The sequence below is a fragment of the Pinus tabuliformis genome, chromosome 2_1 (genome assembly GCF_031772625.1).
Source record: "Pinus tabuliformis cultivar Carrire ecotype Pingquan chromosome 2_1, CPIR1, whole genome shotgun sequence".
NCBI classification, from domain to species: domain Eukaryota; kingdom Viridiplantae; phylum Streptophyta; class Pinopsida; order Pinales; family Pinaceae; genus Pinus; species Pinus tabuliformis.
In genome coordinates, this window is record NC_142299.1 from 273,991,050 (window position 1) to 274,004,826 (window position 13,777).

Here is a 13,777-nt window from a genome sequence, read left to right on the forward strand (position 1 = left end):
CATCAAAGGGGCGAGGGATCCGGCTAATAAAAGGGATAGGAGGGAGTGGAAGCGGTTGGTCTGCTGCCCCTGTTCATGGGGATAGGGAGATAGATCTGGTGAGACCCTAACTCATAGGAAAAGTGAGATCGGGATGAGAACGAAATTGTTTTATGGACCGCAGGACACAAGGGCGTCGACTAAGAAGGAAACAATGGGCTAAAACAACTGAAAATGGAAACAGACCGCCTGAAAATGGAAACAGACAGCCTGAAAATGGAAACAAGCCTGCTGAAGCGGCTGAAATGTTTTTGTTGTAGACGCCGAAAAAAAAGTTTGGCACCGATTTTTTTTAGTTTTTATATGAATGGGATTTCATTGTGATTTTGCAGTTAGAGTTTATGGTGGTTTTAATCAAATTAAGCAACCTAGAGAAGCATTTGAGCTAGTAGAAAGGGACAAAGAAAAGGCACTGGAAGCTGAGCTAGACGTATCAAGGAACACAACAAAGGGTTTATTTTCTAGAGGTATTTTCCTTGCAATTTGATATAACTAGTCTTATGTACAATCTAATTCACTTTTTAAAACATAAATAACATATTTATCATGTTACATTTTCACTAGGATTTCTGGTTATCTTTTGCAAATATTATTGGTGCCTTGGTAACATTTCCCTTACATGACCATAGTGTTCCATTTGGAAGACATTCAACTGCTAGATCTAGTTTTAAGCATCCATTCTGGACCATCGTTTGTCTTGTTGTGCATATTGTCATTACAGTCAAGGTTTTTTTTAGCTAATGTTTGTTTCGTAGGTTCACACTTCTTGAGTGCAAGGGTATCATTCCATTATTGGAAATCTTTTTTTTCTACTGTCATTATCTTCCATATCTCAAGTGACTAATCAAATTTAAATCAATCTTAAAGTAATCTAAATTTTCCATACATAGATTATAAGATTGGCTGCAAACTTTCTTAATAATTGTTCTTGCTTGTAGCGGTCTCATCTGTCCTTATAGTGATTTTACAATGGCATCTTTATATTTCTTCTAGAACACAAAATTGGATTTCTTATTGGCTTTATTCCTTATATCTTGGGTATGATCTTGTGATTAAGTATACTAGTGTATATTTGATAATAAGCTATAGTGAACTTATCTTTGATCTCTGGTGTTTTCAATTTAGCTCTTAAAGTTTATCACCAATTTTCTTATATGGCATAGCTGAAGGCATTGGTATTGGGGTTTTACATTTATATATCAACCCTTTTCAGATCTAAAAATCACTTAAAGTGGTGGACCATACAACTAAGCCAAAGGAAAATACTTTTAATTTAACTCATATATGATGAAGGATTAACCACAAGTGTTTTTATCTCATCATATGCATTAAGTAATTGATTTAGATCATTAAATAAATGATATTTTAGGTATGATATGAAAGTGAAAAGTATACCGAAGGAATGATATGTTAGGTAGAAATGATAAGAGCTTGTACTAAACTTGTAACTGATAAGCAGCTACATTTATTTCCATTTTAGTGGCATTAAACAAAAATCTAATATTAGTGCTCTAAAATGTAAATGGTGGATTTGATTGGTTAATAACATTAACTCATACTCTAAAGGTTTTGTATCTTTCGTAGACATAACACTGTTGCATCTGATTATAAATCTATTTTTGCGCATTGTCTAAAAAATTATCTTGCGACTTGCATATCGTTTCCTAATTTGCAAATCAGAGTTACAGAAGTTGCATATCTCTACTATCATGAAATACTTTGGCTATTAAAAATTGCAAGTATTTCTTTAATAATCATATGTTGAAAGGAATGAATGTTATTATCGTTTCACTTTGAATCTAAATCATATCTCTCTTGACTGATTATGGGCATCAAAGAAATCTAATTGCAACATTGACATTATCTTGCTAACATTGTTTCATATCTCTTGTAGCACCTAAGTTGATATTGGCATCAAGCATATCTTTTTGAATGATTGCGAGTACTTTATCATATTTTCACTTTGGGATCTAAACTACAAATTTTGTTTAGCATTGAGTGCCTAAGAAGTACAATCATATATTCATCAATTGGCATTGTCTGTTATGAAACCAACTCACAAAAAGATAAAAAATATAGATCAATGACTTATAAATAAGCCTCTTCGAGGGGGAAACCTCCTTTACATTACACAAATGAACAATTCTTGGATGATATAAATGACAAGACCTCCTTTATATATATAGGAGTCTAAGGGGTCATAATATAATCAGAGCTGACATAACAATAGTAATTTAAGAGCACAACAATAACAATAGTGGGCTCCTATGGGGAACAATAATAATGGTGTGGGGACGACATGGGTATAATAAGGGGTTGCACTAATAACAAAAAGGGGTTATACTAGTAGTATAGGGACCTAACATGCCCCTCCTTCAAAAAGTGTTGTCCTCAATGCTTGAGTATTTATGTATGTTTCTGTATAAAATTATCGTCCTCCCATGTGGAATCTTCAGCGGTTAAGTTCTTCCACTTGATGAGATACTTTGAAATTGAATGATTTCATACCTGTCAGATTTTTGTTTCCATGACTACTTCAGGTTCCAATATGAATTTTCCTTCCTCGTCAAGCTCTGACAATATTGGTTGAAATGGGATCTTGTCACCTATAACCTTCTTTAAGCACGAAACATGGAAAACTAGGGGCACTCGGGAAGATGCAGAAAGCTCCAATTTGTATGCCATAGTACCAATATTTTGCAGCACCTTGTAAAGACCATATCACTTTGGTGATGATTTATTATCCTTCTTAGCTTGCATGAGGAACCTTTGTTTGTGTGGTTGTATTCATAAAAATACCCAGTCACCTATATCAAAACTTCTTTCACTATGATGTTGATCCACTTGCTGTTTCATTCGATTCTGCGCGAAAGTGAGGTTCTCCTTTTCTTCTTGATATGTCCTTCTATTTTGAGAGTTTGAGGAGTGGTAATTTCTACCAATGCATTACAAGATATGGTCAGATTCATTTCTTCTTTCTGTGGAGTTGATTCCTGGTGTATATCCTCTTCTTTTGACGTTTCTTGATCCTTTTCTTCCTTCTCTTCACAATCAATGTAAAATAATTTCTTCTCAGCACACTTATGACCTTCAGTGTATTTGCTATCATAACTGTAACAAAGAATGTTTTCTCATTTTTCTTCCAATTGTTGTGGTGTCAACCTTGTAGGTTGTGGAAGGCTAGGAGAAACAACACTTCCATGTCTATAATTGTGAGTGGTAGAATTTCTTGTTGCCATAATTTTGCTTTCAATTTTTCTTTCCAGCCTGAATGCCTTCCCTAATGAATCAGGTTCCCAAAGACAAACATCATGTTGAATGTTATCCTTTAAATTCCCTATAAAGACATCATTTACCCTTATATTCAATTTTTGAAAGTCCTTAATGTGCTCTGTGATTGAACCTTTTTGTTTGAGATTTATCAATTAGTTAAAAAAGGTGTTCCTCTTTGTATCCTCATAATGTGCTATCATTTCCTCCTTAAAAATTGACCAAATAACAAATAGTTTTCAATGTTGTAAAAAAAAAACCAAAACATTTAATAAATCTAAATTAGACTTCTACAATGTTTATGAGTGTTCATTGTAATTTCTCATATATTTTGAGTATGTGTGTCAAACTCATAAGAAATAATTATATATTTTGAGTATGTGTGTCAAACTCATAAGAAATAATTATTTAACATATATGCACAATCTTCCCTTTTACGTAAATACCCTCATCATCTCGCACCTTTGACGTTAGTTTTGCAGTAGTGCCACGAAAAAATATAACACTCGCAGGGCTTGAATTAGTGTGTCAAAAATATTAGTTTATGGTTATTTTTGTAGAAAGGAACTAGTTATTTAAAATACATTATCATTCGCTTATGAGGGATGTTGAGAAAATACATTAATGTTTCTCTATAATTTTTTTTGTATAGAAGATCCGATGGTATTTCTGTTCTTGTAATTTTTTCCATTTTATATAATAAATACTATTCAATAATAATTAATTGAGTAATAAAAGTTTAATGAGAGTTTCTAAATTTCATTGGGAGAATTTTTTTTGATAAAATTGTGTGGAGTAGCTATGTTGTTTAAGCTTATCCAATATTTTATGTGGATACTCTCTTCATGGTCGACGGAAAAAAAATATTAATTTTATTTAAAAATATGTAAGTAATATTTTTATATTATTTGAAATATAATTAATTTTATTAAGTCCAAAGGTAAACGAATAAAATTAGAAATAAATAAAATAAAATAAATGAAAAAAATAAATTTGAAGTCAAATAGTGAGTTTATTGTTTATAGTTTTTGGTTCCAGCAAAACTTATGGTTTTATTAATGATATTTTATGTAAGAATAAATATATATTCATGTTAACTCAAGATTTATAAAGTCTTTAGAAAAATAAATATTTTTAGGTGCAAATGCTCTTTTAGATTAGAAAAAAATTGACACTTGATAGATCGTGAGTTAAGATAAATCTAACTAATTATTAATTTTTTTATTAAAAAATATTTATGACATTATTATATATATATATATATATATATATATAGATAAAGATAATTAATTTATCCTATATAATCATTAAAAAAATATTTAAATTTTAGAAGTACCATTTTTGCTCATTTTCCACTAAAAATATATAATAATATTTTAATCCTTTAAATCTTTCCATTTTTATATATCGAAATACTTACCATTTAAATGTAAATTGATTAATTAACATAAATTATAAAGATATTGAAAATAAATATGCGAACTAATTTATTACACTGACAAAAAAAAATCAAGTATTTTTTTTTAATTAACGTTATGAATTTTAAGAAGCCAAATGTGTTCTTTCACAGTGCCCTGTACAAAATTTCGATGAAACCAAATTATTTGGAATTTAAATTAAATCTATTATTTGAGTAAGATAAGGTTGGACAACTCTCCTTAATCGGTCAAATTATTTTGAGTTTAAATTGAATTTATTGTTTGAGAAAGTTAAGGTAAGTTAATTTTTTTTAATCGGTTTAAGTGTCAAAGGTTTTTTATTTCAACTTAAGGTGGATGAAGATTTGTTAATTTTTTTGTATTTTTTTAATTGATGACTTACATTGATTCTCAAGAAAATATGCTCGAAGTATGCTTACTCAAATGCTTATCAACCATTGTAGTGTGTTACAAAGTTTGTTAGGTTGCAGATTATTCCAATAAATTCATATTCTAATTAAATGAGGAAATTAATATACAACCAAATTTTATTTAATAAAATGGTCCATTTTACAATAAGATGTGTAATTTCTTTATTTTCTCAAGTTAAATTAGATTCGTGCCACGTGGCTCCCGCCCACCAATTTCCTAGTGATATGAGATTATTCCAATTTTAATACATTTTTTAGAGGGGAGAAATGATGGGGGTAAGACCCTCAAAAGAAGCAATATATTAACCCCGGTATATACAATATTCACAATATATTACTCAAATGCTTATCAACCACTGTAGTATTACTCAAATGCTTATCAACCACTGTAGTGTGTTACAAAGTTTGTTAGGTGCAGATTATTCCAATAAGTTCATATTCTAATTAAATGAGGAAATTAATATACAACCAAATTTTATTTAACAAAATGGTCCATTTTACAATAAGATGTGTAATTTTTTTTTTCTCAAGTTAAATTAGATTTGTGCCACGTGGCTCCCGCCCACCAATTTCCTAGCGATATGAGATTATTCCAATTTTAATAGATTTTTTAGAGGGGAGAAATGATGAGGGGTAAGACCCTCAAAAGAAGCAATATATTAACCCCGGTATATACAATATTCACAATATATTACATCCATCGGCGGAAGAATACATACCAACATGTTCGGTGGGTCGATCCCGAGTGGGGAGGCTAATATCATGCCATCCTGACCACGCTCCCCCACTGAAGAATTTTTAATAGATTTATATTTTAATTAGATGGATAAATTAATATATAAGTAAATTTTATTTAGCAAAATGACCAATTTTACAATAAGATGTGTAATTCTTTTTTTTCTCAAGTTAAAATTAACCCATAACATTTTTATCCATGTTAATAAAGTAAATATGTACATTAGTAAAACATTCTAAATACTGCAATAATTTTTTTTCTAATAATAATTTTTTTTGTTATCAACCACATTAATGTTACAGTCAACTATTTTTATTATAATATTAATATAATTATACTAACATTTACAATTTTAGCTTTCCAATATATTTTACACCTCTAATAAAAATAACGTCTTACACTCTTTAAATGGAATTCTATGTAGCTTTATTTTAATCGTTGACATTGATGATGATGATGATGATGATGATGATGATGGTTAACGTCCGCTGAGACCAAATAATGATCTATCGGACCTAAAAAGACAAATTATTTATTTTGATTTAAGATTTTATTCCTATGCTCAAAAAGCTTGGAGAGAAGCCTCGAGTTCACTATAATTTTGGCATTGTAAAAGGCTAGGAAGGTCAGTACTGTAACAAAGGTTGTGAAATTGAGATCTAATGTGGTTGTATGCAGGGCACTCTAAGAGAAGTGGTTTTCATTCTCGATGCTCCTATTCTCACAAATATGGCAGATCCTTTCCATCCATGGCATTTTAGGAACTGCCCAATGGCCAGTTTCACTATGGAGCTCATGAGAATTCGTTCAACTTTCTACATCAACTTTCTATTTTAAAAGACGTATTTCAGACCAGAAGTTTTAGGTGCAAACACTTTTTTGACCTCGGAAAAAATTTAGCACTTCATAGATTAAGATAAATCTAATTAACTATTAATTTTTATCACATTAATTAATTAATTAATTATTTTAAATTTCACAATTAATTTATTTTATATAATTATTAATATTAATATATATAAATAAATATAAATTTCACAAGTCCGATATTTTTACTCATTTTCAAATAATATTTATTAAATAATTAATTAAAATATAATAATATTTTAATCTAAGTATGGGGGATTTTCGCAGTGCATTATATTAGATATCATTTTTGGGATTCAACTGCGTTAAGTAAGTCATTCAAAGTATGACCATTTCCATGAGAGGTAGTCGTAAAGTGACTAATTTCTCATGATTTTTGAATAGTTCACTTGCGTTAAGTAAGTCATTCAAAGTATGACCATTTCCATGAGAGGTAGTCGTAAAGTGACTAATTTCTCATGATTTTTGAATAGTTCACTTAGCACTCATTGCATCACTTTGAATGACCATTTCCATGAGAGGTAGTCGTAAAGTGACTAATTTCTCATGATTTTTGAATAGTTCACTTAGCACTCATTGCATCGGGTGATGCTCACAAGGGTGAAGAAGTGGGATTGAAACTAGTGAAATGTGGAAAACGAATCACATAGCATCAATCATCACTTCCGGGGCTTGCACCCGGTAACCAGGACTTCCCAGGAGGTCACCCATCCCAGAACTCCTCTGGCTCAAGCGCGCTTAACTGTGGAGTTTTTCCCACAATCAAGCCCACTTAGCTTGCTACCCCATTTGCAAAACCTTAGCAAGTATTGTGCCTCATGAACCATTCAGGTAGAGATCCCTTGACTCTTTTTGAATTTAAGTATGGGGGATTTTCGCAGTGCATTATACCCCATACTTAAATTCAAAAAGAGTCAAGGGATCTCTACCTGAATGGTTCATGAGGCACAATACTTGCTAAGGTTTTGCAAATGGGGTAGCATAATGCACTGCGAAAATCCCCCATACTTAAATTCAAAAAGAGTCAAGGGATCTCTACCTGAATGGTTCATGAGGCACAATACTTGCTAAGGTTTTGCAAATGGGGTAGCAAGCTAAGTGGGCTTGATTGTGGGAAAAACTCCACAATTAAGCGCGCTTGAGCCAGAGGAGTTCTGGGATGGGTGACCTCCTGGGAAGTCCTGGTTACCGGGTGCAAGCCCCGGAAGTGATGATTGATGCTATGTGATTCGTTTTCCACATTTCACTAGTTTCAATCCCACTTCTTCACCCCTGTGAGCATCACCCGATGCAATGAGTGCTAAGTGAACTATTCAAAAATCATGAGAAATTAGTCACTTTACGACTACCTCTCATGGAAATGGTCATACTTTGAATATGCAATGAGTGCTAAGTGAACTATTCAAAAATCATGAGAAATTAGTCACTTTACGACTACCTCTCTCTCATGGAAATGGTCATACTTTGAATGACTTACTTAACGCAGTTGAATCCCAAAAATGATATCTAATATTTTAATCACTTCAAATTTTTTCATTTTTATATATCAAAATATTTACCATTTAAATGGATTAATTAGTATAAATTATAAAGATATTGAGTATGAATTTGGGCACTACTTTGTTACACTAACCCAAAAAAATATTTTTTTTAATTAATGCTATGAATTTTAAGAAGTCAATTTTCAATTCAAATTGAATTTTATTGTTTGAGAAAGCTGATCGGCTAAACTATTTTGAGTTTAAATTGAATTTATTATTTGTTTGAGAAAGTTAAGGTAAGCTAATTTTTTTTTAAATTGGCAACTCAAGGTTTTTTATTTTAATTTAAGGTGTTTTTTGTTTCAATTTAAGGTGGATGAGGATTTGTTGATGTTTTTTGTATTTTTTGAATTGACTATCTAGATTGATTGTCAAAAAAATATGCTGCCTATGGTTTGCTGATTTTTTTGTATTTTTTAATTTACGACCTAGATTGATTGTCAAAGAAATATGCTCAACCTATGATTAGTTTGAATGCTTATCAACAACTGTAATGTGTTACAAAATTTGTTAGGTTGCAAAATATTCCAATTCTAATAAGTTCATATTCTAATTAGATGTGAAATTAATATATAATCAAATTTTATTTAACAAAATGTGTTACAAAATTTGTTAGGTTGCAAAATATTCAATTCTAATAAGTTCATATTCTAATTAGATGTGAAATTAATATATAATCAAATTTTATTTAACAAAATGATCCATTTTACAATAAAATATCTAATTCCTTGTTTTTACCAAGTTAAAATTGAACCATAATTTTTTTATACATATTAACAAGGTAAATGTATATATTAATAAAACAACCTTAGTATGGCAATAATTCTTTTTGTTATAATAATTTTTGTATTATCTACCATATTAATATTACCATATTAATATTACGCGCAACCGGTTTTGTTACAATATTGATGTGGTTGTATGGGATTTTATCCTGCCAGTATACTTTGCACCTCGGAATAAAATACAAAGTCATATAAACTAAAAAATTAATAGCGTCTAACACTCTTTAAATGGAATTATATGTAGCTTTGTTTTAATGGCTCACATTACATCAACTTCAACGAACTTGATTAGATGTTTGTATTTCAAAAGACGTATTTCAGACAGCAAGTTTGAATAGTCCATAAGAATTAGATTCGAAGTTTTGGACGGCCACTGGGCGCCCACCCTTCGTTGAACGTCCGATGTCTCTTGGACTTGCTTGAGGCAGTCATGGTCAATATATTTCAAAACGAGCAATAGATGAAAGCCCTCCCAGAGAGCTGCAAATTACATACTCAACCAGGGGCCCGTGATTTTCCCAAAGAGCTGCGAATTATAAACTCAACTAGGGCCGCCGCCACTGCACCTGCGACGTAAGACAGACGATGATATTTGCTTTACTTTGGGTAAACTGAAAAATCAGCCGATGCCAACTGGCTTTTTCATGTATCCGTTCATTCCCAACTGTCAAAAGTGTGGCGCCCGTGATTTTCCCAAATAGCTTCGAATTATAAACTCAACTAGGGCCGCCGCCAGTGCACCTATGACGTAAGACCGACGATGAAATTTGCTTTACTTTGGGTAAACTGAAAAGTAAGCTGATGCCAACTGGCTTTTTCATGCCTCCATTCGTTCCCAACTGTCAAAAGTGTGGCTGTAATCACGGATCTGAGGATGAAGATAATACCGAGAATGGGCTGCTGGTTGACTCGATCTTCTCTACTCCTTCACGACTCTCTTTCCTACTCTATAAATACTGGTTTTACAATTTATATAACACACCACTTCTGCGTTCTGCCCTTGCAGTATATTCATATTTCGCTTGCTCATAAGAAACCAAATAAAATATGGGCAACCATATCTGCTGTCTCACGGTGGGCAATCACAAGGAAACCATTGAGTTGGTTCCCCTTGCCGGCACCGTTCAGATCCTTAATAAACCACTCTGCGCTGCCCGGATCATTCAAGAATTCCCTCAACATTTAGTCTGTCACTCCGATTCATTCTACATCGGCCATAAGACACCCACTTTATCTCCAAGTGACCAACTGAAGTTGGGCAACAAGTACTTCCTTCTACCCCAACACTTCTTTCACTCTCCCTTATCTCTCCTATCGCTCGCTTCCTTAATATCGCCGTCCCCGCCCACAAAATCTCCACTTACTTCCACAGGTCGCCTATCAGCTCCGCTTCGCAGTATCGAACGCGCTTCTGCTTTGTGTCAACCGTTTCAGATTCAGAAAAGCGACGTTGGCGGAAGACTTCGGATCAGAGTCTGCCCCGAGTTTATTTCAAAGCTTTTGGAACAAGGATGGCATGACGCTGATGAACGTGAGTGTTCTGAAGGCGGGGATTTGGGAGATGAGGATAATAGACTCTTGAATACCCCTGAGTTACGGAAAGTCTATGCACAGTTGGTCAATTGCAGAACCCAGTGTTGGAGACCGAAGCTTCACAGTATCAAGGAAAATGACAAGATGATCGGCCACAAGAGATTCATGAAAATTATGAGATTGGAAGAGAAGAACAATTCGCGCTCTTGACCAGTTCAATGTATTGTGCTCTTTTTTTCTGGCGCATCTTTCATTAATTCTGTCATAGCTCGGCCAAGATTTTTGCTGCGATATTATATAGTACTTCCTTGTAGAGTTTTCGTTTTTGCGATCAGTCATGATCGTCATTTCTGCTGAAGTAATGGAATTGAAGTAGACTTGATTTGTCAACTGTGCCCAGCTCCAGTCAATCTAGCAGGCTTTCTTGTGTGGAAGATTAAGAGATATGCATGTAACAAATGTAATTCGTGTGCGTATAAAAAAAATGCTTCTTGAATTGATTTTCAAACGGCACTGTCAAGACTTCTGTTTCGACTGCAAAGCGATAATGGCTAATCATATAAAAAATGGCGAAGCAACTGGTTGAATTGAATTTCAAACGACTACCTGCTTTGACTGCAAAGCATTATTGGCCAATCATATTCCCTTCAACAACCGAGGTTAACCGTACTGTAAATCTCCGTTTTCCGCGGACAAGGTCAATAGTTGAATAGTGTTCCATGCTGCGGTTGTAAATTATAATGGCGTGGTTTAACTAAACTCTCGTATGTTATGATTTGGAGTTTGGTGTTTTGTTAATTTATTAATTAACTTTTTTTTGTTATTTAAAATTAATTTTTAGTGTATAAATGTATTTTATCCCAATTACATAAAAATATATATATTCTATTTTTCATAAAGAACCCACTATTATATAATCTAGTTATTTTTTATTATTATTATTTTTAATTAATTTATCTTAAATTTCTCAATTAAAAAAAGTCATATCAACATGTAATATTGATAAAGTATTTTAACAAAAATTATTTATAAATTTTTTTATGATAAAGTGTAGTGAATTTCCATGATTAAGAATATCTTTATATATTATTGAAATGAGTAACCTCATATATACAATTATCACTATTTCATAAATGCCAAAAGGGTCAACTGCCAACTTGTCTCCAAAGATTTGAACCCACCAAACTAGGACACTAAACACACGAAAAGTATATCGTACACTTGAGCTAAGTTACTTCAAGATCAATTCTTTTTATAATTAAGAATAATAATAATAAATATATAGTTTAATTAATTTTTGTGATTTTTTTAATCTAAGAATTCTTTTATAATTAATAATAATAATAAATATATAGTTTAATTAATTCTTATGATCTTTTAACCTAAGAATATGACATGTATTATGGAGTAAGTGTTATGATGGTTATCATAGATTGACATTTGCATTTACTAACAATTTAATTTATATGAATGTGGTAGTCACAAATTAACAACAAAATATACAAAAATCAATGCACAAATATTGAAAGGAGAAAGTGGTAAGCACTTCCCAATAAACAATGTATTAGATCTTAAAAGTTCTGATAAGACTTCAAATTTATTTAGCAATCAAATTTTATATATATATATATATATATATATATATATATATATATAGTTTATGAATAAGATTGTTATGCCTAGAGGTGCTCTAGAGCTTAGTACAGTAGAGATGTTGTAATGTTCTTTTAAATACTGTAATGTCTAGTTAAAATTTTTGACTTGGTCAAAATAAAGTACAATTAAAATTAAAATTAAAAACATAAATTTTGGAGTTTATATGGTAGAGATGTAGCAATTTACATTTTAATATTTTGATTGGATAGAAATAAAATAAAATGAAATGAAAATGAAAATGAAATTATAACTATAATTATAATTAATAATTAACTAACCTAAATCAATCTTAGCTCTAGATCTACCAAACCTTAGAAGAAATCAAATCGTTCTACACACAAACATTACAAAATTTATGAATAAGATTGTTATATAAATATACACATAAAATTATATTTAAAAAAAAAAAACACTAAATTTATCATACAAATATTAAAATATAATATTTTAATCATATTTAAAAATATATTATTTATTTGTTAAATTTAATATTATAAATCAAATAACTAATACCAATCACAAATTCATTAATATAATCTCGTTATAATCCTGTAGGGCAAATAATGATAATAAAAGTAGCGTAAATAATGATAATAAATGTACGTGGTGGTCTTTCTTATTATACCTGCCAATAATAGTAAAATATATTATAATTTTAGATGTGAGACTTTTGTGATCCATATTGTAGATAAATGTCTTTGAGATTAATCACATCATTAGGATTTGAAGATGAACCACATTAGTTGGTTCAAAATATCGACCAAATCTTAATGATGTGATTAATCCGAAAGACATTTATCTATATTATAATTTGTTGGAAATCGAATCACTTTGACTTTTATTAAATCTAAGTTTAATTTGTATCTCGCTTAAAAATATTATTTAAAATAAACAAACATCATAAGAGTTAAATTTGCATGATATATATAAAATTCCATTATTCACATCAAATAATAATATATTATAAATATAGAAAATCATATTTAAAGATAGCTAATTTATTTTGAACTTAAAATCTTACCACATACCAATTTGGAAAGCTAACTAGTTGGAGAGAATATCTCAACCAACTAGACCTCAACAAACTCCCAAATACTAGGAACAAACTACTATGCTTAGAAAATATCACAACTAAGACAAGTAGGGTTTATATTTTCCAAATGGCCCCTTTAATGACTACTTCTCTCGATCTCAATCAACAAGATCTACATCTGGTCCAATATGGGAATTACACCTTGTACCTTGTTCATACATTTCAATCAACAAGATCTACATTTAATCCAATATGGGAATTACACCTTGTTCATGCAAACATCATCAAATTGTCAACTTCCATATAAAGGAACAACCATCCACCACAATGTATGGATACCATGTACCTTGTTCATGCAGACATCATCAAATTGTCAACTTTCATATAAAAGAACAACCATCCACCATAATATATAGATATCTAACCGCTACAAATTTTGGTTTAGTAGAAAGTCTTTAACATACATGT

At 31.2% G+C, this 13,777-nt stretch overlaps 1 protein-coding gene across 1 annotated transcript; it reads left to right on the top strand.

Moving 5' to 3' along the window:
• Positions 1-10,134: 10,134 nt before the first annotated feature.
• Positions 10,135-10,830, top strand: LOC149199834 (uncharacterized). The gene has a single exon (XM_089400730.1). It carries the CDS (start codon positions 10,135-10,137, stop codon positions 10,828-10,830), a length of 696 nt encoding a protein of 231 aa, XP_089256856.1.
• The last annotated feature ends 2,947 nt before the right edge of the window (positions 10,831-13,777 follow it).

Bases quoted from the DNA above. Each gene is read 5' to 3' on its own strand.
- LOC149199834 (XM_089400730.1), top strand. From the start codon at position 10,135: ATGGGCAACCATATCTGCTGTCTCACGGTGGGCAATCACAAGGAAACC.